The 26471-nt window shown below is 53.8% G+C and overlaps 2 protein-coding genes across 2 annotated transcripts in view; one reads left to right on the forward strand and one right to left on the reverse strand.

The window, feature by feature from the left end:
- The window catches only part of kcnh2b (potassium voltage-gated channel, subfamily H (eag-related), member 2b), a 99926-nt gene extending 91152 nt beyond the window's left edge, over nucleotides 1-8774 (forward strand). The window contains exons 14-16 of the mRNA XM_060824075.1: nucleotides 5439-5625; nucleotides 5736-5862; nucleotides 8475-8774. Of these exons, the coding sequence (XP_060680058.1) occupies nucleotides 5439-5625; nucleotides 5736-5862; nucleotides 8475-8774 (614 nt within the window). The remainder of the gene's footprint in view (nucleotides 1-5438; nucleotides 5626-5735; nucleotides 5863-8474) is intronic.
- A 15810-nt stretch (nucleotides 8775-24584) lies between these two features.
- The window catches only part of aoc1 (amine oxidase copper containing 1), a 38580-nt gene continuing 36693 nt past the window's right edge, over nucleotides 24585-26471 (reverse strand). Inside the window, exons 4-5 of the mRNA XM_060824076.1 lie at nucleotides 25333-25465; nucleotides 24585-24854 (exon numbers count right to left, since the gene is read on the reverse strand). Of these exons, the coding sequence (XP_060680059.1) occupies nucleotides 24585-24854; nucleotides 25333-25465 (403 nt within the window). The remainder of the gene's footprint in view (nucleotides 24855-25332; nucleotides 25466-26471) is intronic.

Raw genomic sequence — 26471 nt, forward strand, 5'->3', positions numbered from 1 at the left:
CCCAAGCCTGGATATTGTCCAGATCTTGTTGCATTTGGATATGGACTGTTTCCGTATCTGAGGAGGGGTGAATGGTGCTGAACATTGTGTGATCATCGGGGAATATCCCCACTTCTGACCGTATGATGGAGGGAAGGTCATTGATGAAGCAGCTGAAGGTGGTTGGGCCGAGGACAGTAGAATCCAAGAAAAGTTTCAGAAAGTTTCCTCAAGCAGTATATAGAGGGTCCTCGTTGAGAAGGGGCAAAACCTGATCTATTCTTGGGGAATAGGACAAGACAGATGACTGAGGTGACAGTGGGGGAGCACTTTGGGACCAGTGACCATAGTTCCATGAATTTTAAAATAGTTCTGGAGAGGGTCAAAACTGGTCCACAGGTTCAAGTTCTAAACTGGGGTGAGGTGAATTTTGATGGAGTTAGACAGGAACTTGCAGGGATTTTTGGAGTAGTTTATTTGCAGGCAAAGGAACCTCTGGCAAGTGGGAGGCGTGGAGAAGTGAGAAAGCGAGAGTTTAAGGTCTATATGTTCCTGTGAAAGTGAAGGGCTAGGTTGGTAGGAACAGGGAACCCTGGATGACTAGAGGTATTGACGCTTTGACCAGGAAAAAGGAGGAGGCATGTCTCAGGTGCAGGCAGCTGGGATCAAGGAAATCTCTGAAGGTATAAAGGGATACAGGAGTTTACTGAAAAAAAGGATACCAGGGTGGCAAAAGGTAGCCTTGCCTGAGAAGATTCGGGAGAGTCCAAAGCAGTTCTTCGACTATTTTAAAGGAGAAAGAATAACTAGAGAGAGAATAGGACCCCTTAAGGACCAAAGTGGACATGTATGTGTAGAATGGCAGGAGATGGGCGAGATCTTCAATGAACATTTCTCCTCTGTGTTTACCTTGGAGAAAGACATGAAGACTTGGGAACTTCCTGAAGTTTGTGGTGATATCTTGGGGACAGTGCATATTACAGTAGATGAGGTATTGGATGTATTAGAATATGAAGGTAGATTAATCTCTTAATCCTGACCAGATATATCCAAGAACACTACAAGAGGCTAGAGAAGAAACTGCGGGGGCCCTGGCTGATATTTTTGCAAAAACGTTAGTCATGGGTGAGGGTAACTCCCGGCAGACTGGAAGGGAGTGAATGTTGTGCCCTTATTCGACAAGGGTTGCAAAGAAAAACCTGGGAATTATGGACCAGTAAACTTAATGTCAGTGGGGAGAAGATTTTGAGGGATGAGATATACTTGCATTTGGGAAGACAGGGTTTGATTAGGAGTAGTCAGTGTGGCTTTGTGAGTGGAGGTAATGCCTCACACATTCGTTAGAGTTCTTTGATGAAGTGACCAGGAAGTTGACAAGGGCAGGGTGGTAGACGTAGTCTATATGGCCTTCAGTAAGGCCTCTGATAAGGTTCCACATGATAGGCTGCTCTGGAAGGTTAGATCACATGGAATCCAGGGGGAGCTGACAAATTGGATACACAACTGGCTGATTGTAGGAAGCAGCGGGTAATAGTGGGAGGATTTTGTCAGAGCAGGGACCTGTGACCAGTGGAGTGCCTCAGGTTGGTGCTGGGCCCCTTACTGTTTGTTATCAATATCAATGATTCGGGTGAGAATGTACAAGGACATAATGAGTAAGATGCTGATGACACTAAAACAAGGCGGGAACATGGACAGTGAGGAAGGTTCTCAATAATTGCAGCAGGACCTTGACCAGCTGCAGAAGTGGGCTGAGGAATGGCAAATGCAGTTTAGAACATAGAACATTCCAGCACAGTCCAGGCCCTTCGGCCCTCAATGTTGGGCCAACCTGTGGAACCAATCTGAAGCCCATCTAACCTACAGAATTCCATTCTCATCCATATGTTTATCCAATGACCATTTAAATGCCCTTAAAGTTGGTGAGTCTATCCTGTTACAGGCAGGGCGCTCCTTGCCCCTACTACTCTCTGAGTAAAGAAACTACCTCTGACATGTGTCCTATATCTATCACCCCTCAGTTTAAAGCTATAGAGCATAGAAAAGTACAGCACAGAACAGGCCCTTTGGCCCATGATGTTGTGCTGAGATTTAATCCTAATGTAAAATACAGTAACTTAACCTACACACCCCTCACTCACTGCTATTCATGTGCATGTCCAGCAGTCGCTTAAATGTCCCCAGTGACTCTGCTTCCACCACCACTGGCAACACATTCCATACATTCACAACTCTCTGTGTAAAGCACCAGAGTATTGTACAGCTGCAGCATAACCTCCTGGTTCCGGAACGCAATCCCTCTATTAATAAAAGCTAACACACCGTATACCTTCTTAACAACACTATCAAACTGGGTGGCAACTTTCAGGGATCTATGTACCTGGACACCAAGATCTCTCTGCTCACCTACACTACCAAGAATCTTACCATTAGCCCAGTACTTTGCATTCCGGTTACTCCGACCAAAGTGAATCACCTCACACTTGTCCGCATTAAACTCCATTCGCCACCTCTCAGCCCAGCTCTGCAGCTTATCTATGTCTCTCTGTAACCTACAACATCCTTCGTCACTATCCACAACTCCACCGACCTTAGTGTCATCTGCACATTTACTAACCCACCCTTCTACGCCCTCATCCAGGTCATTTATAAAAATGACAAACAGCAGTGGCCCCAAAACAGATCCTTGCGGTACATCACTAGTAACTGAACTCCAGGATGAACATTTCCCATCAACCACCACCCTCTGTCTTCTTTCAGCTAGCCAATTTCTGATCCAAACCGCTAAATCCCCCTCAATCTCATGCCTCTGTATTTTGTGCAATAGCCCACCGTGGGGAACCTTATCAAACACCTTACTGACATCCACATACACCACATCAACTGCTTTACCCTCATCCACCTGTTTGGTCACCTCCTCAAAGAACTCAATAAGGTTTGTGAGGCACGACCTACCCTTCACAAAACCGTGCTGACTATCCCTAATCAAATTATTCCTATCTCTTATAATCCTTTCCAACACTTTACCCACACTCGAAGGAAGGCTGACTGGTCTATAGCTACCAGTGATTGAATAAGGGGATAACATTTGCTGTCCTCCAGTCTTCTGGCACTATTCCTGTTGCCAAAAGTGACATAGAGGTTGAAGCGAAAGGCTCGGCAATATCCTCCCTGGCTTCCCAAATTATCCAAGGATAAATCCCATCCGGCACAGGGATTTATCTATTTTTACACTTTCCAGAATTGCTTAACACCTCCTCCTTGTGAACCACAATCCCCTCTAGTCTAGTCACCTGTATCTCAGTATTCTCCTTGACAACAAATAATATTCATTTAGTGCTTCCCCTCTCTCCTCTGACTCCCCACACAACTTCCCACTTCTCTCCTTGATTGGCCCTAATCTTTCTCTCGTCATTCCTTTATTCCTGATATACATTGAGAAAGCGTTAGGGTTTTCCTGGACCCTACCATTTCTCATGTCCCCTCCTGGCTCTTCTTAGTTCTCTCTTTTGGTATTTCCTGGTTAACTTATAACTCTCAAGTGCCCTAACTGAGCCTTCACATCTCATTCTAACATCAGCCGCCTTCTTCCTCTTGACACGAGATTCAACTTCTTTAGTAAACCCTGGCTCCCTCCCTCAACCAGGAAATACTTAGCAACGACACGCAGTAGCTGGGTCCTAATTTAATATAGACAAGTGTGAAGTCTTACATTTTGGAAAGTCAAATCAAGGTAGGGGTTTCATGGTGAACGGTAGGGCGTTATGGAGTGCAGTGGGACAGAGGGACCTTGGAGTTCAGGTGCACAGTTCTCTGAAGGTGGAGTCCCAGGTAGACACGGCAGTGAAGGAGCGTTTTGGCACACTGGCCTTCTTCAGTCAGGGTATAGAGTATAGAAGTTAGCAAGTTATATTGCAGTTATACAGGACGTTGATGAGGTCATAGTTAGAGTACTGTGTTCAGTTTTGCTACAGGAAGGATGTTATGAAACTGGAAAGAGTGCAGAATAACATTACAAGAATGTTGCCTGGACCCTATGGTCCAGGGAGAGGTTGGACAAGCTAGAACTCTTCCCTTTAGTGCGTAGGAGACTGAGAGGGGAACCTTATAGAGATGTATAAAATCACAGGAGCTGAAAATGTGTTGCTGGAAAAGCGCAGCAGGTCAGGCAGCATCCAAGGAGCAGGAGAATCGACGTTTCGGGCATAAGCCCTTCATCAGGAATGAGGAGAGGGTGCCAAGCAGGCTAAGATAAAAGATAGGGAGGAGGGACTTGGGGGAGGGGCGATGGAGATGTGATAGGTGGAAGGAGGTCAAGGTGAGGGTGATAGGCCGGAGTGGGGTGGGGGCGGAGAGGTCAGGAAGAGGATTGCAGGTTAGGAGGGCGGTGCTGAGTTCAAGGGATTTGACTGAGACAAGGTGGGGGGAGGGAAAATGAGGAAACTGGAGAAATCTGAGTTCATCCCTTGTGGTTGGAGGGTTCCCAGGCGGAAGATGAGGCGCTCCTCCTCCAACCGTCGTGTTGTTATGTTCTGGCGATGGAGGAGTCCAAGGACCTGCATGTCCTCGGTGGAGTGGGAGGGGGAGTTGAAGTGTTGAGTCACGGGGTGGTTGGGTTGGTTGGTCCGGGTGTCCCAGAGGTGTTCTCTGAAATGCATTGCATTTCCAACGCCTCTCCCCCAAGTCCCTCCTCCCTACCTTTTATCTTAGCCTGCTTGGCACACTCTCCTCATTCCTGAAGAAGGGCTTATGCCCGAAACGTCGAATCTCCTGCTCCTTGGATGCTGCCTGACCTGCTGCGTTTTTCCAGCAACACATTTTCAGCTCTGATCTCCAGCATCTGCACACCTCACTTTCTCCTAGAAGATCACATGAGAGGCATGAATAGGGTGAATGCACTCAGTCTTTTCCCCCAGGGTTAGGGAATCGAGGACTAGAGGGCATCAGTTTAAGGTTAGAGGGGAAAGAATAAAAGGGAACCTGAGGAGCAACATTTTTACACTGAGGGTGGTATAAATATGGAATGAGCTGCCAGCTGAAGTGGTTGAGGAGGGTACATGAACAACACTTAAAAGGCTTTCAGACAAATACATGGATAGAAAAGGATTAGAAGGATATGGGCCAAGTGCAGGGAAATGGGGTTCGTGTGGATGGACATTGTGGTCAGCATGGACTAGTTTGGGCCAAAGGGCCTGTCTCATTGCTGTAGGACTCTACCCTGAGGACCTGCTGCAGCGATGTCCTGGAGCTGGGATGACTGACCCTTCACCGACTGGGTCTTAGTGAATGTGGTGTCAGGCGTGTCCCCTCCAGGTTACCCTGTCCCAGGCTGTGTTTGTCTAACGGTCCTGAACTGGAGTCGCTCATCCTGGCGGTGATCTCAAATCCCAGCCGGGATCGAGTGAAGCCCAACGCCTGTCTTACTCGCTCTTGTTAATCTCGGTGTGTTTTTTTTAAAGGGGCCTTTGCCAGTGTTTCCAACGTGTTCAGTTTCTGGGCAGATACCAGTTGTGCCCAGTACCAGGAGGTGCCCCTGACAGCAGTGCCCAGAGCCAGTCCGTCTGAACAGCCAGCCTCAGCACTTGGCACGAGACACTGGACTGAGATTAACTCACAGCTGCGGCTGATCCATAACCAGATAAACAGGTGTGTGTGTAAGAGTGTGTGTGTGTAAGAGTGTGTGTGTGTAAGAGTGTGTGTGAGTGCGAGTGTGTGTGAGTTTGTTCTGACTCTGTGTCCGTGTCCCTGTGTTTCAGGCTGGAGTCCCGCCTGACGGTGGATTTGAACACGTTGCTGCAGTTGGTGCTGGTCCCCCCCACGTCCGGCTCCGTCTCACCCCCCAGCAGCTGCCAGGACCCCCCTACCCTGGGGGGGGGCACTCAGGTCAGCTCACACTCTCTCACTCACTCTCTCTCACTCACACTCACTCACACTCACTCACTCTCTCTCACTCACACTTCCTCACTCACAACTCACTCACACATTAACGCACACTTACACACTATCATTCACACTCACTCACACACTCCCTCACTCTCACTACCTCACACACTAATGCACACACTTATACACTTTCACTCACACTCCCTCACTCAAACTCCTTCACTCACACTCCCTCACTCACACTCACTCACACTCACTCACACTCTCACTCACAACTCACTCACATACTAACGCACACTTACACACTCTCACTCACACTCACTCACACTGATTCACACACTCCCTCACACACTAACGCACACAGTTACACACTTTCACTCACACTCACACACACTTGCTCATACACACTCATTGTCTCACATTCACTCTCATTCACTCACACCCTCACACCCTCACATACACATTCGAATTCTTTCACACACCCACTCGCACTCTCACTCACTCTCTCACTCACTGTCTCACCAACAATCACTTCCTCACACTCACTCACACTCTCATTCACTCTCACATTCATTCACACACTCACTCGCTCACACTCACACACACACACTCAGATATTCACTCATTGACTCAATCATTGACTCACTCAAACACTAACTCTCACACACGCTCTCACACACACTTACACACTCACACTCACGCTCACACATGCACACACTCTCTCACTCTTTCTCTCACTCAGTCTCTCTCACCCACACTTACTCATATTCATACTCACTCACTCTGACACTTTCACTCACTTTCTCATTCTCTCACACTCTCACTCACACTCATTCACTCATTGACTCACTCAAACACACAAACTCACTCACACTTACACACACACTCACTCACTCTCACTCACTCATTCTGTCATGCACACACCCACTGACTTACTCGCACTCAGTCTCATTCACTCACTAACTCAGTCACTCTCTCTCTCTCTCTCACTCACACTCACACTCACACTCACACTCACACACTCACACTCACACTCACACTCACACACACAGTCACTCATTGACTCACTCGAACACATGGGTGTGTGTGTGGGTGTGGGTGTGGGGGTGAGAGTGCGTGTGTGTGGGGGTGAGGGTGGGTGTATGTGGGGGGGTGAGGGTGTGTGTGTGGGTGGGGGTGGGGGGGTGAGGGTGTGTGTGTGGGTGGGGGTGAGGGGGTGAGGGTGGGTGTGTGTATGGGGGGGTTGAGGGTGTGTGTGTGAGAAGGTGGGTGTGTATGGGTGAGGGTGTGTGTGTGAGAAGGTGGGTGTGTATGGGTGAGGGTGTGTGTGTGTGAGAAGGTGGGTGTGTATGGGTGAGGGTGTGTGTGTGAGAAGGTGGGTGTGTATGGGTGAGGGTGTGTGTGTGTGAGAAGGTGGGTGTGTATGGGTGAGGGTGTGTGTGTGTATGTCTGTGTGTGGGGATGAGGGTTGGTGTGTGTGGGTGTGTGCGTGGTGAGGGTGGATGTGTGTGGGTGTGTGTGTGTGTGTGTGAAGGTGATTGTGTCTGTGTGTGGGTGTGTGGGTGTGAGGGTGGATGTGTGTGTGAGGGTGAGGGTAGGGGTGTGTGTGGGGGTGTTGAGGGTGTGTGTGAGAGAAGGTGGGTGTGTGTGGGTGAGGGTGTATGTGGGTGTGTGTGGGTGAGGGTGTATGTGGGTGTGTGTGGGTGAGGGAGTATGTCTGTGTGTGGGGGGTGAGAGTGGGTCTGTGTGGGTGTGGGGGTGAGGGTGTGTGTGGGTGTGGGGGGGGTGAGGGTGTGTGTGTGTGTGGGTGAGGGTGGGTGAGGGAGTGTTTGTGTGTGGGTGAGGGTGGGTAAGGGAGTGTTTGTGTATGTCTGTGTGTGTGAGGGGTGAGGGTGGATATGTGTGTGTGTGTGTGTGTGAAGGTGGATGTGTGTGGGGGTGTGGGGGTGAGGGTGTGTGTGTATGTGTGTGTGTGTGTGTTGAGGGGGTGAGGGTGGGTGTGTGGGTGAGGGTGGGTATGTGGGTGTGTGGGGGTGAGGGTGGGTGTGTGTGTGGGGAGGGGTGGTGAGGGTGTGTGTGTGTGTGAGAAGGTGTGTGGGTGTGTGTGTGTGTGGGGGGGTGGTGAGGGTGTGTGTGTGTGGGTGAGGGTGTGTTTGTGTATGTCTGTGTGTGAGGGGTGGGTGTGTGTGTGTGTGAAGGTGGATGAGTGTGGGTGTGTGTGTGTTGGGGGGGTGAGGATGGGTGTGTGTGGGGGTGTTGGGGGTGAGGGTGAGTATGTGTGTGTGTGAGAGAGAAGGTGTGTGTGTGGGGGGGTGAAGGTGTGTGTGTGAAGGTGTGGGGGTGAGGGTGGGGGAGTGTGTGTGGGGGGGTGTGGGTGGGTGTGTGTAGGTGTGGGGATGAGGGGGGTGTGTAAGTGTGGGTGGGTGTGTGTGGGTGGGTGTGTGAGAAGGTGGGTGTGTGGGGGTGAGGGTGGGGGTGTGTGTGTGTTTGGGGGGATGAGGGGGTGTGTGTGTGTTTGGGGGGGTGAGGGGGTGTGTGTGGGTGGGGGGTGTGTCTCTCTGTGCCTCCACCCCTGTATCACGGCTCCCCCCTCCTCTCTCTGTGTTGCCCAGGTCTCTGATCTATCAGGACGTCAGTTTGAAATGATCCCTCAGAAATCGAGTCAGTCTCTCGGTGCTGGCATGGAGCTGGCCTGTGACACTATGGGATCTTCCTGTGTAGATCGGAACATGGTGGGAGTGCTCAGGAAGGAGAGTGGGTTTGAAGTCGGAAGCTGGGATGGTGTGCAGTCGGCACATTGGTTTGATGGAGATCGGCGTCTTTCTCTGCCCGAACACCGGAGAGAGCCCAGCCCCAGACCCAGACCCAGCCCGAGCTCCCAGAGATACCCCTCAATCCCAGGGGACTCCTGACATGGTGCCCTGGCTCTCTCAGCTCAGCTACAGAGTCTGATAGACATGAGGCAGAACATTACACACTCGGATTTGAACATGGACCACAAACACCCCGGGAGTACCGTCTCCCCTTCCTCACTGAGTTGTGGTGTAGAGACTGGAGCCTGGACCTGGGACTCCGAGCTGGTTAGCTGGGCTAACAGCAGCCATAGGGCAGAGTGGTCTCACATTGTACAAACACCACGTTGTCATTCAGCCCTAAACCATGTCTAATGGCAGCAGAAAGAGACCGGGACAGAGAGAGGGTCTGTTTCAGATCAATCCACCCAGCTCCTGGGGCTTTGATGAATAGGGAGTGTGTAACTGTGGTTAATACCAGACTGGGCAAGGAACCCCCGCATTCACACTCAGTGGGAGCTGTCACACACTCGCCCTGCACTAATGGGGCATTTACACACTCACTCTGTGCTGACAGGCTCAGTGACACACTCGCCCCTTGAGCTCACAAAGGATATTGTGGTCAGTGATGGTTGTGGTCAGTGAATGTTGACCAGGTGAATGTCCAGCCACAATGTCCCTGCAGCTGCAGCCAGGAGGGTTGGTTGCTGCCTGCTGTTCTCTGACCTTGAGGCAAGAGAGACGCGGACAATCTGCTGGAAATCTTTAATAAAATACTCAGCCTGGAAATGCAAACTAAAGCCATGTGTTTAAACCCATTCCCAGATCCTGTAGTTTGTGTGGGAGCGTGAATGATGATGGGAACAGAATATCACACTTAAACAGGTATTCCCGAAATATCAACAGCCAATGAGGGGTCACTGCAGTCCCAGAATGAAAGAAACGTGGATACGCAGCACAACTCACAACAATCAACAAACAATCAGAAAAACCAGGGACACGTACTGACAGGAAACATTCCGACAGTGCGGCACTGACCCTCCGACAGTGCCCACTCCCTCAGCAGTGACCCTCCGACAGTGCCCACTCCCTCAGCACTGACCCTCCGACAGTGCCCACTCCCTCAGCACTGACCCTCCGACAGTGCGGCACTCTCTCAGCACTGACCCTCCGACAGTGCCCACTCCCTCAGCACTGACCCTCCGACAGTGCCCACTCCCTCAGCACTGACCCTCCGACAGTGCGGCACACCCTCAGCACTGCCCCTCCGACTGTGCCCACTCCCTCAGCACTGACCCTCCGACAGTGCCCACTCCCTCAGCACTGACCCTCCGACAGTGCGGCACTCCCTCAGCACTGACCCTCCGATAGTGCCCACTCCCTCAGCACTGACCCTCCGACAGTGCGGCACTCTCTCAGCACTGACCCTCCGACAGTGCCCACTCCCTCAGCACTGACCCTCCGACAGTGCGGCACTACCTCAGCACTGACCCTCCGACAGTGCCTACTCCCTCAGCACTGACTCTCCGACAGTGCAGCGCTCCCTCAGCACTGACCCTCCAACAGTGCCCACTCTCTCAGCTCTGACCCTCTGACAGTGCCCACTCCCTCAGCACTGACCCTCCAACAGTGCGGCACTCCCTCAGCACTGATCCTCCCAACAGTGCCCACTCCCTCAGCACTGACCCTCCGACAGTGCGGCACTTCCTCAGCACTGACCCTCCGACAGTGCCCACTCCCTCAGTGCTGACCCTCCGACAGTGCCCACTCCCTCAGCACTGACCCTCCGACAGTGCCCACTCCCTCAACGCTGACCCTCTGTACTAACCCTCTAGAAGACCATAAGACACAGGAGCAGAAATTAGGCCATTCAGCCCATCAAATCTGCTGTGCCGTTCAATCATGGCTGATGAGTTTTCAACCACATTCTCCCACTTTCTCCCCATAATCCTTGATCCCCTTAATATCACGAACCTATCTATCTCCATCTCAAATACTCTCAATGCCCCGGCCTCCACAGCTCCTTCATCGGTGGCAGTGAATTCCCTCGATCCCCCACTCTCTGTAGAGGTTTCTCCTTCTCTCTGTTCTCAAAGGCCTGCCCTTGACTCTGAGGCTGTGCCCTCGGGTCCTAGTCTCTCCTATCGATGGAAACATCTTCCCAACATCTACTCTGTCCAGGCCATTCAGTATTCTGTATGTTTCAATTAGATTCTCCCTCATCCTTCTAAACTCCATCAAGCATAAACCCAGAGTCCTCAAATGTTCTCCTTATGTTATGCTTTTCATTTCTGGGACCATTCTTGTAAACCTCCTCTGAATGTGCTCCAGGGCCAGGACATTCCTCCTCAGTTATGGGGCTTAAAACAACACACAATATTCCAAATGTGATCTGACCAGAACCTTCTAGAGCCTCAGATGTACATTCCTGCTTTTATCTTCAAGTTCTCTCAAAGTAAATACCATCATTACATTTGCCTCCCTAACTACGGACTCAACCTGCAGGTTCACATTGTGAGAATCCTAGACTCAAACTCCCAAGTCTCTTTGAACTTCAGACTTCTGAATTTTTTCCCCATTTAGAAAACAGTCCCTGTCTCTATTCCTCCCACCAAAGTGCATGAGCTCACACTTTCCCACATTGTACTCTATTTGTGCGCTCTCCTACCCTCTCCAAATCCTTCTGCAGCCTCCCTGCCTCCTCAATGCTACCTGTCTTTGTATCATCTGCAAACGTAGCCAGAATGCCCTCAGTTCCTTCATCTCCATCGTTCATGTTTACAGTGAGAAGTTATGGTCCCAACACTGAACCCTGAGGAACACCACTGGTCACCGGCTGTCATCCTGAGAAGGACCCTTTTATCCCCACTCTCTGCTCTCTGTCAGACAGCCAGGTGTCTGTCCATGCTAGCACCTTGTCTCTAACGCCATGGGCCCTGACCTTACTCAGTAACCTCCTGTGTGGCACCATGTCAAAGACCTTCTGTAAGTCCAGGTCGATAACATCCATCAGCTCTCTTTGGTCTGACCTGCTCGTTATTTACTCAAAGAATTCCAGCAGATTTATCAGGCAGGACCTCCCCTTGAGGAAACCATCCTGCCATACACTTCCATAATATTCCGAAATCTTATCCTTCACAAACAATTCCAGGATCTGACCCATGACCAAGGTTCCGATAGTTGTCTGTAATTGTCTGTCTTTTGTCTTACTCTCTTTTTAAACAGGAGAAAGTGAGGACTGCAGATGCTGGAGATCAGAGCTGAAAATGTGTTGCTGGAAAAGCACAGCAGGTCAGGCAGCATCCAAGGAGCAGGAGATTCGACGTTTCGGGCAAAAGCCCTTCATCAGGAATGAGGAGAGTGTGCCAAGCAGGCTAAGATAAAAGGTAGGGAGGAGGGACTTGGGGGAGGGGCGATGATGATGCGATAGGTGGAAGGAGGTCAAGGTGAGGGTGATAGGCCGGAGTGGGGTGGGGGCGGAGAGGTCAGGAAGAAGATTGCAGGTTAGGAGGGCGGTGCTGAGTTCGAGGGATTAGACTGAGACAAGGTGGGGGGAGGGGAAATGAGGAAACTGGAGAAATCTGAGTTCATCCCTTGTGGCTGGAGGGTTCCCAGGCGGAAGATGAGGCGCTCTTCCTCCAACCGTCGTGTTGTTATGTTCTGGCGATGGAGGAGTCCAAGGACCCCACCTCCAAACGGACCCCACCACCAGGGATATATTTCCCTCCCTTCCCCTATCAGTGTTCCGAAAAGACCACTCCCTCCGAGACTCCCTCGTCAGGACCACACCCCCCACCAACCCAACCTCCACTCCCGGCACCTTCCCCTGCAACCGCAAGAAATGTAAAAGTTGCGCCCACACCTCCTCCCTTACTTCCCTCCAAGGCCCCAAGGGATTCTTCCATATCCACCACAAATTCACCTGCACCTCCACACACATCATCTATTGCATCCGCTGCACCCGATGTGGCCTCCTCTATATTGGGGAGACAGGCCGCTTACTTGCGGAACACTTCAGAGAACACCTCTGGGACGCCCGGACCAACCAACCCAACCACCCCGTGGCTCAACACTTTAACTCTCCCTCCCACTCCACTGAGGACATGCAGGTCCTTGGACTCCTCCATCGGCAGAACATAACAACACAACGGCTGGAGGAGGAGCGCCTCATCTTCCGCCTGGGAACCCTCCAACCACAAGGAATGAACTCAGATTTCTCCAGTTTCCTCATTTCCTCTCCCCCACCTTGTCTCAGTCGATTCCCTCGAACTCAGCACCGCCCTCCTAACCTGCAATCTTCTTCCTGACCTCTCCGTCCCCACCCCACTCCAGCCTATCACCCTCACCTTGACCTCCTTCCACCTATTGCATTTCCAAAGCCCCTCCCCCAAGTCCCTCCTCCCTACCATTTATCTTAGCCTGCTTGGCACACTCTCCTCATTCCTGAAGAAGGGAAGATGCCCGAAACATCGATTTTCCTGCTCCTTGGATGCTGCCTGACCTGCTGTGCTTTTCCAGCACCACCTTTTCAGCTCTCTTTTTAAACAGCAGTGTCACGCGAGCGATTTTCCAATCCCCTGGGACTCTTCCTGTTGCTAGTGATCACCTCTAAAGCCTCCACTATCTCTTCAGCGGTCTCCCTTAGAACTCTGGGGTGTAGTCCCTCTGGTCCAGGTGATTTATCCACCTCAGGCCATTCAGTTTTTCTTGCACCTCCCTGAGAAAGGCCACTACTCTCAGCTCTGCACCCCCCCCACCGACCTCACTCTTTTGAATTTTGGGAATATTACTCATGTCTTCCATCATGAAGACTGACACAAAGTAATTATTCCATTCCTTGTTCCACCCTACTGTCTCTGCAGCAGCCCAGTCTCCACTTTTGCCCTTAATATAAATCGAATGAAACTCTGACAGCCCTCCTTTATATTGCTGCTAGCCCCCCTCCTATTGAGTCTTCCCCTTCCTTCGTTGTGTTTTATTGTTGGTCTCTGTAAGTTTCCCAATCCTCTGGTTTCCCGGGCCCTTCATCACATTGTCTGCTTTCTTGCTATCCCTGAATCCCCTGGTCAGCCATGTTGCCCATCCCCCGTGTACCACGTTTCTGTTCCCTTGGAATGATGCTCTGCTGTGTCCCCTGAGTTGATTGGATGAGGCCCTTCAGCCCAACCAGCCCTCCGAACAGTAACCCACGCAGACCCATTTCCCTCTGAATGATGCACCTAACACTATGGACAATTTAGCATGGCCAGTTCACTGTGGGAGGAAACCGGAGCACCCGGAGGAAACCCACGCAGACACGGGGAGAATGTGCAAACTCCACACAGTCAGTCACCTGAGGCTGGAATTGAACCTGGGTCCCTGGCACTTAGAGGCAGCAGTGCTAACCACTGAGCCACCATGCCGCCCTAGAATCTCCTGACATTGCTGTTCCACTGTCTTTCCTGCTCAGTCCCTCTCCCAGTCTATTCTCCCCAGCTCCTCCCTCGTGCGTCTGTAGTTGCCTTTGTTCAGCTGTAATACCGTTACCTCTGATTTGATCTTCGGCCGCTCAAATGGCAGAGTAAATTGGATCATATTATGCTCACTGCCTCAGAAAGGTTCCTTCACTTTAATCTCCCTTGACAGGTCTGCCTCGTTACACAACACTAAATCCAGTGTTGCCTGTTCCCTCCTGGGCTCCACCACCTGCTGCTCCAAAAGGCCATCTCATAAACATTCCACAAACTCCTTTCCTTGTGATCCATTACCAGACTGCAGGTGGAAATCCCCCATGGTCACTGTAAGGTGCCCTTTCCCACACAAAGCGTCAATCTCCTGGTGGACCTTAGTGCCCAGCTCCTGACTCCTGGCTGGAGGTCTGTATATAACGCCCACCATGCCTTTTATTTCCCTCTGCCCTCAGTCCCACCCACACGGATTCAACACCATCTCACCCGACTGGGTTTCTTCCTATTGATTTATTTTCACTTCCTACGAACAAGGCAGCAACCGCCCCCCCAACCCCCACCCCACCCCCACCCCACCCCCACCCCACCCCCACTGCCCAACACCTGCCTCTCTTTTAATAGGATGGAGATCCTTCAGTATTCAGCGGATCCTGGTCCCACTGCAGCCACGTCCCTGTGATGCCCAACATGATATTCCAGCCAATTCTGATCTGTGCCACACGCTCATTTATCTTATACCTCATTCTCGTATTCTGACAGTGCCCACTCCCTCAGCACTGACCCTCCGACAGTGCGGCACTCCCTCAGCACTGACCCTCCGACAGTGCGGCACTCCCTCAGCACTGACCCTCCGACAGTGCCCACTCCCTCAGCACTGACCCTCTGACAGTGCCCACTCCCTCAGCACTGACCCTCCGACAGTGCGGCACTCCCTCAGCACTGACCCTCCGACAGTGCGGCACTCCCTCAGCACTGACCCTCCGACAGTGCGGCACTCCCTCAGCATTGACCCTCTGACAGTGCGGCACTCCCTCAGCGCTGACCCTCTGACAGTGCGGCGCTCCCTCAGCACTGACCGTCTGACAGTGCCCACTCCCTCAGCACTGACCCTCCGACAGTGCGGCACTCCCTCAGCACTGACCCTCCGACAGTGCGGCACCCCCTCAGCACTGACCCTCCTACAGTGCCCATTCCCTCAGCACTGACCCTCCGACAGTGCGGCACTCCCTCAGCACTGAACCTCTGACAGTGCGGCACTTCCTCAGCACTGACCCTCCGACAGTGCGGCACCCCCTCAGCACTGACCCTCCGACAGTGCGGCACCCCCTCAGCATTGACCCTCTGACAGTGCGGCACTCCCTCAGCACTGACCGTCTGACAGTGCCCACTCCCTCAGCACTGACCTTCCGACAGTGCGGCACTCCCTCAGCACTGACCCTCCGACAGTGCGGCACTCCCTCAGCACTGACCCTCCGACAGTGCGGCACCCCCTCAGCACTGACCCTCCGACAGTGCCCATTCCCTCAGCACTGACCCTCCGACAGTGCGGCACTCCCTCAGCACTGACCCTCCGACAGTGCGGCACTTCCTCAGCACTGACCCTCCGACAGTGCGGCACCCCCTCAGCACTGACCCTCCGACAGTGCGGCACCCCCTCAGCACTGACCCACCGACAGTGCGGCGCACCCTCAGCACTGACCCTCCGACAGTGCCCACTCCCTCAGCACTGACCCTCCGACAGTGCGGCACCCCCTCAGCACTGACCCTCCGACAGTGCGGCACCCCCTCAGCACTGACCCTCCGACAGTGCGGCACTCCCTCAGCACTGACCCTCCGACAGTGCGGCACTCCCTCAGCACTGACCCACCGACAGTGCGGCACTCCCTCAGCACTGACCCTCCGACAGTGCGGCACCCCCTCAGCACTGACCCTCCGACAGTGCGGCACTCCCTCAGCACTGACCCTCCGACAGTGCGGCACTCCCTCAGCACTGACCCTCCGACAGTGCGGCACTCCCTCAGCACTGAACCTCTGACAGTGCGGCACTTCCACAGCACTGACCCTCCGACAGTGCCCACTCCCTCAGCACTGACCCTCCGACAGTGCGGCACTCTCTCAGCACTGACCCTCCGACAGTGCCCACTCCCTCAGCACTGACCCTCCGACAGTGCCCACTCCCTCAGCACTGACCCTCCGACAGTGCGGCACTCCCTCAGCACTGCCCCTCCGACTGTGCCCACTCCCTCAGCACTGACCCTCCGACAGTGCCCACTCCCTCAGCACTGACCCTCCGACAGTGCGGCACCCCCTCAGCACTGACCCTCCTACAGTGCCCATTCCCTCAGCACTGACCCTCCGACAGTGCGGCACTTCCTCAGCACTGACTCTCCGACAGTGCGGCACCCCCTCAGCACTGACCCTCCGACAGTGCGGCACCCCCTCAGCACTGACCCTCCGACAGTGCGGCACCCCCTCAGCACTGACCCTCCGACAGTGCGGCGCTCCCTCAGCACTGACCCTCCGATAGTGCCCACTCCCTCAGCACTGACCCTCCGACAGTGCGGCACCCCCTCAGCACTGACCCTCCGACAGTGCGGCACCCCCTCAGCACTGACCCTCCGACAGTGCGGCACTCCCTCAGCACTGACCCACCGACAGTGCGGCACTCCCTCAGCACTGACCCTCCGACAGTGCGGCACTCCCTCAGCACTGACCCTCCGACAGTGCGGCACTTCCTCAGCACTGACCCTCCGACAGTGCGGCACCCCCTCAGCACTGACCCTCCGACAGTGCGGCACCCCCTCAGCACTGACCCTCCGACAGTGCGGCACCCCCTCAGCACTGACCCTCCGACAGTGCCCACTCCCTCAGCACTGACCCTCCGACAGTGCGGCACCCCCTCAGCACTGACCCTCCGACAGTGCGGCACCCCCTCAGCACTGACCCTCCGACAGTGCGGCACTCCCTCAGCACTGACCCTCCGACAGTGCGGCACTCCCTCAGCACTGACCCACCGACAGTGCGGCACTCCCTCAGCACTGACCCTCCGACAGTGCGGCACTTCCACAGCACTGACCCTCCGACAGTGCCCACTCCCTCAGCACTGACCCTCCGACAGTGCGGCACTCTCTCAGCACTGACCCTCCGACAGTGCCCACTCCCTCAGCACTGACCCTCCGACAGTGCCCACTCCCTCAGCACTGACCCTCCGACAGTGCGGCACTCCCTCAGCACTGCCCCTCCGACTGTGCCCACTCCCTCAGCACTGACCCTCCGACAGTGCCCACTCCCTCAGCACTGACCCTCCGACAGTGCGGCACCCCCTCAGCACTGACCCTCCTACAGTGCCCATTCCCTCAGCACTGACCCTCCGACAGTGCGGCACTTCCTCAGCACTGACTCTCCGACAGTGCGGCACCCCCTCAGCACTGACCCTCCGACAGTGCGGCACCCCCTCAGCACTGACCCTCCGACAGTGCGGCACCCCCTCAGCACTGACCCTCCGACAGTGCGGCGCTCCCTCAGCACTGACCCTCCGACAGTGCGGCACCCCCTCAGCACTGACCCTCCGACAGTGCGGCACCCCCTCAGCACTGACCCTCCGACAGTGCGGCACCCCCTCAGCACTGACCCTCCTACAGTGCCCATTCCCTCAGCACTGACCCTCCGACAGTGCGGCACTTCCTCAGCACTGACTCTCCGACAGTGCGGCACCCCCTCAGCACTGACCCTCCGACAGTGCGGCACCCCCTCAGCACTGACCCTCCGACAGTGCGGCACCCCCTCAGCACTGACCCTCCGACAGTGCGGCGCTCCCTCAGCACTGACCCTCCGACAGTGCCCACTCCCTCAGCACTGACCCTCCGACAGTGCGGCACCCCCTCAGCACTGACCCTCCGACAGTGCGGCACCCCCTCAGCACTGACCCTCCGACAGTGCGGCACTCCCTCAGCACTGACCCACCGACAGTGCGGCACTCCCTCAGCACTGACCCTCCGACAGTGCGGCACTCCCTCAGCACTGACCCTCCGACAGTGCGGCACTTCCTCAGCACTGACCCTCCGACAGTGCGGCACCCCCTCAGCACTGACCCTCCGACAGTGCGGCACCCCCTCAGCACTGACCCTCCGACAGTGCGGCACCCCCTCAGCACTGACCCTCCGACAGTGCCCACTCCCTCAGCACTGACCCTCCGACAGTGCGGCACTCCCTCAGCACTGACCCTCCGACAGTGCGGCACTCCCTCAGCACTGACCCTCCGACAGTGCGGCACTCCCTCAGCACTGACCATCCGACAGTGCGGCACTTCCTCAGCACTGACCCTCCGACAGTGCGGCACCCCCTCAGCACTGACCCTCCGACAGTGCGGCACTCCCTCAGCACTGACCCTCCGACAGTGCGGCACCCCCTCAGCACTGACCCTCCGACAGTGCGGCACTCCCTCAGCACTGACCCTCTGACAGTGCGGCACTCCCTCAGCACTGACCCTCCGACAGTGCGGCACCCCCTCAGCACTGACCCTCCGACAGTGCGGCACCCCCTCAGCACTGACCCTCCGACAGTGCGGCACTCCCTCAGCACTGACCCTCCGACAGTGCGGCACTCCCTCAGCACTGACCCTCCGACAGTGCGGCACTCCCTCAGCACTGACCCTCCGACAGTGCGGCACTCCCTCAGCACTGACCCTCCGACAGTGCGGCACTCCCTCAGCACTGACCCTCCGACAGTGCGGCACTCCCTCAGCACTGACCCTCCGACAGTGCGGCACCCCCTCAGCACTGACCCTCCGACAGTGCGGCACTCCCTCAGCACTGACCCTCCGACAGTGCGGCACCCCCTCAGCACTGACCCTCCGACAGTGCGGCACCCCCTCAGCACTGACCCTCCGACAGTGCGGCACCCCCTCAGCACTGACCCTCCGACAGTGCGGCACTCCCTCAGCACTGACCCTCCGACAGTGCGGCACCCCCTCAGCACTGACCCTCCGACAGTGCGGCACCCCCTCAGCACTGACCCTCCGACAGTGCGGCACCCCCTCAGCACTGACCCTCCGACAGTGCGGCACCCCCTCAGCACTGACCCTCCGACAGTGCGGCACCCCCTCAGCACTGACCCTCCGACAGTGCGGCACCCCCTCAGCACTGACCCTCCGACAGTGCGGCACCCCCTCAGCACTGACCCTCCGACAGTGCGGCACCCCCTCAGCACTGACCCTCCGACAGTGCGGCACCCCCTCAGCACTGACCCTCCGACAGTGCGGCACCCCCTCAGCACTGACCCTCCGACAGTGCGGCACCCCCTCAGCACTGACCCTCCGACAGTGCGGCACCCCCTCAGCACTGACCCTCCGACAGTGCGGCACCCCCTCAGCACTGACCCTCCGACAGTGCGGCACCCCCTCAGCACTGACCCTCCGACAGTGCGGCACTCCCTCAGCACTGACCCTCCGACAGTACGGCACTCCCTCAGCACTGATGGAATGGACTGATTGAAATCCTCAACCACCGAAATTTTCCCTTTGACTTGTAATGGGCCCAACTCTCACTGTTCAATCTCTTATCCTTAAAAGTTTCTGTCCTTTGGTTTATGTTTCACTTTTGTCTCTGACAGAAGTGATCCATGACGGGCGTTACCCACCTTTGGGTGTGCAGCATGTTCCCGAATCACTGCCCCCCTCGAGGCAGGAACCTGCCCTCTCTCTCCTGGAAAACCTCCCCCCAGTTTGAAAAGATTGCCCCCTTATCCTGCACTACCCCAACATCCCTTCCTGCAGGATCTGCTCGAGTGTTTTCTGATCAACCTGTTCAGAGGTGGTATGGCTCATCTCTGGAGCAGGAGGTCCCAGGTGTCCTCACTCAGAGGTAGGGACATCACCAATGCATCAAACGGCAGTTTAATCATCTTCAATGAAGTCCCGGCAGGGTTCTGCTCTGGGGCCCAACCAGGTTAGCAGTTCCTGCCCAGCATCTCAGAAGCTGCTACACAGAAGGTCACGTCCCATCACGTGAGATGTCACTGGAACAAGGTCAGCGTGGTGGATCTCATCGGATCAGAACTCCCTGATCATAGATGTTAAACTGCTCCAATCAGGGAGCCCTGGCTGACAAGTCAGAACAAGAGTGTAAGACATCCTCCTTGGTCTGAGAGTGGGCTCAGAGGGAGCTGGGTCACCCTGTGTAAATAACCGAGGGACTTGGTGACAGGATACCAGCCTCTGGGGAGTGATTTCACACAGAGATCGGGGTAAGCTGTTCATCTGGAGAGAGAATGAGTCAACTTACACCCAGAGACAGACCCATTCATCCTGACTCTCTGCTTTCTGTAAATCGTGAGGCCCTAACTAATTCCAATCGATGTTAATGACACGGGTACCGGGAGAGACAGCAGTCTCACTGAATTTGCAGAAGGTTTAAATTCAGAAGAAATTTCCAAATAGTTGAGGGTGGGTTTTGTGAATGGATCAAAATTCAAACACCCAGAGTGTAGTGTAAGCTGGAACATTGAGAAAATTTAATTTTTTTTTCCCTGTTTATTTTTTTTTTCTTTAAAGGGTGATGCTGCGACACTCCTGTTTATTTTTTTTTTATTTTTTTTTTATTTTTATCCCCAGCACCCATGGTGTGTGTGTGCAGGTGTGAGACACAGTGAGAGACAAGGTGTACAAATCTTTATTCAATTTCCACCACCAGGAAAAGTAGGAAAACACCCGAGTGGCCTGTGACGAGCAGTGCCCTTCACATCAAAGGGCAATGCTGTGTGATCAAAACAGTGAAGGGGAGGGCAGGGACTAAATCAAAATAGAGTTGGAGGGGGAAATGATGCACTCCACTCCCTGCGGCGCCCACCTCTCCCTGAACAACTCCAGGGTGTTGGTGGACACCGCGTGCTCCTTCTCCAAGGACACCCGGGCCCTAACGTAGCCGCGGAAGAGGGGCAGGCAGTCGGCCCTAACGACCCCCTCCACGGCCCGCTGCCTGGACCTGTTTATGGCCAGTTTGGCCAGGCCCAGGAGCAGACCCAGAGGAGGTCTTCAGACCTGCCCTCGAGAAAATTTAAGGAGGAAACAGAGCGATTTTTATTGGTGGACAGCAAAATGGAGTTGAGGTGGAGATGGGCTCAGCCCTGATTGTATTAAACAGCAGAGCAAGCTCTCGGGGCCGAATGGCCTCCTCCTGCTCCTAGTTCAGACATTGTTGTCTCTGCTACTTTGGTCAGTGTTCTGGCTTCCACAAGGATTTAATGGACAGATGGACAGACATGATCCCTTTAATTCTCATAAGAATATCTATTCAATAAAGTTGCTTACTGAATATGTTCAAGATCTGAAAGCCATTAAATATGGAATCAAAAATCCCTACAGACCCGTTACCCCGATTGAGTCCACACTGACCCTCCAAACAACATTCCTCCCAGACTCCTCCCCTTCCCCCATCCCCCATCCCCCATCCCCCATCCCCCATCTCCCACTGCGTTAACCCTACATTTCCACCCAAACCTGCATCCCTTTGATTGATTAATTGAAGGGCAGTTTGCAATTAAATGTATCTATTCCTACACTTGTGTGTACGCAAATTAAACTCACAAAAACAGAAAGGAATCATTGGCTAATTTAATTGGCGTGCACTAGTCATGGGAATATCATAAAGTAATTCAGCCCCTTTGAGCTTGGGGCTCAGGAGAGCACACCGGGGGGACAGAGAGCAGGTTTACTCTCGTTATTTAAGGAGACACCATTTCATTGGAAGCAGGTCAGAGAAGGTTCATTCGGATGATCCCTGGGACGGAGGGACTGTCCTGAGCAAAGATTAAACTGGTTGGACTCTACTCACTGCAGTTGAGAAGAATGAGAGACGGTCTCATTTAAACAGACAGGATTCTGAAGGGGCCTGACGGTCAATGCTGAGAGAATATTTCCCCCTCGTGGGACTGGCCAGGAGCAGGGGGCATAGTCTCAGAATAAAGGGATGTGAGTTTAAGATTGAGACAAGAAGGAACCTCCTCTCTCTGACCTGTCAGAGATTTTGGAACTCCTTGCCCCAGAGAGCTGTGGGGGAAGTGTCCTTGTGGGTATTTAAGGCTGAGATCGATAGATTCTGGATCAGTCGGGGAATCTCGGGTTACTGAGGATGGGCAGGAATGTGGATGTGAGAAACGCTGGATCCACCAAGATCCTATTGAATGGCAAAGCAGGCTTGAGGGACCGAATGGCCACCTCTCGTTCCTATTTCTTACATTTTTGTTAAAATTCTGGAATCCAAGTTCTCTGAGGGTTGATTTGTGTTTGATATCTTTTCCCACATTCTGCCCCCCCCCCCCGGGTTCCCACTGTCCACTCTCTGGCTGGAAGTTAGTGAGTAATCTGTTCTGATCCTTAACCCCTGACTACACGACCTCTCACCTTAATCATTTGTCTACTGAAGGCTGTTTAAACATCTACAATTAAAGCTTACCAAAATAAAATTAACCATTCTCTTTAACTTTACCAATTCTGAATGTTTCAGACCCTTACCCTCTTCCCTAACGGCTACAGCTTTTGATAGTTGGTAGATTCACAACTTAATCTTTGACCAATCAGGGACTGGACGATAAATCAGTTACGATCATCTCAAATGGAAAAGTTTGAGGGGCCAATGGACAGCTTCCTTCTCTTGTCTTTTGTTTGTTCAGAAAACACACCTCCCAAGCCGGGATATTGTCCACATCTCGTTGCATTTAAACGTGGACTGTTTCAGTATCAGGAGTCACGAATGGTGCTGAATGTTGTGCAGTCATCGGTGACCATCCCCACGTCTGACCTTCTGATGGAGGGAAGGTCAGTGATGGAGCAGCTGAGGATGGTTGGACCTGGGACACTCCCCTGAGGGACTCCTGCAGAGATGTCCTGGAGCTGAGATGACTGACCACAACCATCTCCCCATGTCCAGACTCAAACCTGTGAGTCAGCGAGCAGGTTATTGTGACAGGGTCAGACTGGAAGCTGCTGGGTGACACACAGAGTAATGTGGGCACACTTCGGAGATTTATTCATAATTCAACAAAATCATCCTTCCTCAGTGTAACAAAACAGTCAGTCAGTCAGTGGTATAACCAGGGATTGTAAACATATTAGAGTGATTCTGTAATTCGAGAATTAAACAGCAGGAAATGGAGCACTCTGATAATTTTACAGCGCGAGGTGGGTGGGGGTGCGGAGGGTGCGGGGGGTGGGGGAGCAGTCCCTTTAATGGAATCAGACATTCTGTCCCTTCAAGAGCAAGGTTCAAATCACACAACACCTACGTTACAGTCTAACACCAGGTGACAGTCCAACTGCAGGGAACAGTCTAACCCCAGGGTACAGTCCACCCCCAGGGTACAGTCTGACAGGTGTATAACCTGGGGTTGTGTGATTTTTAATTTCTGTCTACCCCAGCCCCACCCCAGCTCCTCCCCATCTTGGCTTCCTTTCGGAGCAGAAACAGGAGTTGTGTCTTTCAGGCCTTCCCTGATGCTGCACTCCGTTATGAGGAGAACATGGCACATTGTCGATGTTTGTCATATCCGAGGTCACTTGGCAGTGAGTTCCTGAGGGGAGACGTGTGCGTGTGTGTGTGTGTGTGTGTGTGTGTGCGTGGGAGTTTGGGGATCAATAGGAGCTGGGTTTGGAACTGTAGAATCAGACTCTGTGATGAGGCAAATACTGAGACGCAGCACTGACAGCGTGGGGTCAGGAACAGTGAGAGTGGCCGTGGCAAATGAAGAACTTGGGCTTGTGTTGATAGAGCTGAAAATGTGTTGTTGGAAAAGCGCAGCAGGTCAGGCAGCATCCAAGGAGCAGGAGAATCAATGTTTCAGGCATGAGCCCTTGTTCAGGAATGAAGGGCCCTTCCTGAAGAAGGGCTTGTGTCCGAAACGCGATTCTCCTGCTCCTTGGATGCTGCCTGACCTGCTGCGCTTTTCCAACAACACATTTTCAGCTCTGATGTCCTGCATCTGCAGTCCTCACTTTCTCCTGGTGTTGATAGATGTAGAGCACCCTGTTGTGATAGCTCTGTCTATGCCCTCTGTCAGCACGTGGCGCTGGGGTACTTCATAATCAGAGCAGGAGCTGACCCAAGGCAGGGCGATCACTCAGCTGAGGGAGTGAAAGTGGCTCCATGTTAAACTCCGAAAGGGGAGGGAGTGGGGCAGAACAGTCGCTAGGATGGGGAAGGGGAGGGAGTGGGGCAGAACAGTCGCTAGGATGGGGAAGGGGAGGGAGTGGGGCAGAACAGTCGCTAGGATGGGGAAGGAGAGGGAGAAATAGAGATGGTTCTGTTTGGATGTGAGGAGGTGCTGGGGAGATTCCTGAAGGGCTTTGATTGTGTTAATAAGAAACTATTCAGGAATTAGACTGAACACAGAGCCATAGAAAGTTTCAGATTAGAAAGGAGGCCATTTGGCCCCAGTGGGTTAGCATCATGGTGTAAAGCCTTGTCTGGGTTTTACAGATGACCATTCCAGGTTAGTCAAGTAAGTAGCTGCCGTTATAGGTGAAGGGCCTTTCTGACAGGCAAACATCAGGGGAGCTCAATGTCCATCTCTGAATCTTCACCTTGGCCTGACCATCGGGCCGTACAATCACCGTGCTCCGTGAGCCCACGGAGGGGTCCTCCTGGAAGAAGTTGAATGGACGCAAGAAGAATCCGGCGGCGTTGCCAGGCGTACTGGTGTTGGGTATATCCTCCGAATGGGGAATGTGTAGGAAGCCAACAGTTACCCAGGCAACCAGGTCCTACAACAGGGAGAAAGAGACTGTTCTCAACAGCTCAGTGCTCGGAAACCAACCACCCCCCACCCCGAGGAAACTCTCTCCCAGGATTGGTCACTGCCAGCAGAGCCCTGTCCCAGCCCGGCTCTGATTGGCTGTGATCCTCACTAGCCTAGCCTGGCTCTGATTGGCTATGATCCATAGACTATCCCAGCCTGGCTCTAATTGGCTGTGATCCTCACTACCCTAGCCCGGTTCTGATTGGCTATGATCCTCACTAGCCTAGTCTGGCTCTGATTGGCTATGATCCACAGACTATCCCAGCCTGGTTCTGATTGGCTGTGATCCTCACTACTCTCACCTGGCTCTGATTGGCTGTGATGCACAGACTATCCCAGTTCGGCCCTGATTGGCTGTGATCCTCACTATCCTAGCCCGGCTCTGATTGGCTGTGATCCTCACTATCCTAGCCCGGCTCTAATTGGCTGTGATCCTCATGTACCTGAGAGGTGATGTTCTCATTGTTGTGGATGAAGTTCTCGAAGGTGACTGTTGGATCCCATGGGTCATTCTGAAGATAAATACTGCTGCTGGTCTCCTCCCTGTCTCGGAAGCGAGTCACAGCCAACTGGTACCTAGCAACAGAAACCCAGGCATCATTCTGCGGAAATCTCAGCACATTTCCTGGATTGGTTTTTCGAGCGGTGGTCCATCTTCAGAGAGACTTGTGTTTACTGAGTTTGGAGAAGATTTGTAGCTCAGGTTGAGGTTTACTGAGCTGACCGAGCAAACCTACACCCAGAACTTGTGTTTACTTCTGAAGGTCTCACACAACATTAATGAGAATCTACTCCAAGCACTTAGAAAAACAAATAGATACAATCACAGAGGCCTGTGACAGCCCATTGGCTCACAAACACAAACCTGACTGAACCCCATTTCCCAGCCCGGGGCCCACAGCCCGGGGCCCACAGCCCAGGGCCCACAGCCCAGGGCCCACAGCCCACAGCCCAGGGTCCCCAGCCCGGGGCCCACAGCCCGGGGCCCAGGGTCCCCAGCCCGGGGCCCACAGCCCGGGGCCCACAGCCCCCAGCCCAGGGTCCCCAGCCCGGGGCCCACAGCCCGGGGATCGCGAGGGCACATCGAAATCCTCCTTCAATATGATGAGGGTGTCTACCCATCCCACCCTCCCAGGCAGCGGGAGCCCCACCCCCTGGGGTCTTCCTCGCTGAACCTACTGCCCCCTTCCCCTCCCCACCCCACTCCCCCCAGCCCTGGTCATTGAACCCCTCAATCAAAGGCAAACGTTTCATCCTGTCGGACCTGTCTATGCCCCTTATAAACATATCCATGTCCATCATGTCCCCTCGAGATCTCCCTTCTCTGTCCAGTCTCTATCTACACGATGTACTTCAGAAATTCACCAAAGCTCCTCTGACAGCACCTTCCATAGGAACAGAGGAACTGGGGGCAGAAGGAGGCCATTCAGCCCCTCTAGCTGCTCTGCCATGCTGATCATCCACCGCGGATCCCTAATCCCACCCTTCCCCCATCTCTCCTGATCTCTTTAGCTACACCAACCTCCTTCATTAAAACTCCATGTTTTGGCTCCCCACTCCCTGGGTGAGGAAATGTCTCTCC

Source organism: Hemiscyllium ocellatum, chromosome 4 (assembly GCF_020745735.1).
Source record: "Hemiscyllium ocellatum isolate sHemOce1 chromosome 4, sHemOce1.pat.X.cur, whole genome shotgun sequence".
Classification (NCBI taxonomy): Eukaryota; Metazoa; Chordata; class Chondrichthyes; order Orectolobiformes; family Hemiscylliidae; genus Hemiscyllium; species Hemiscyllium ocellatum.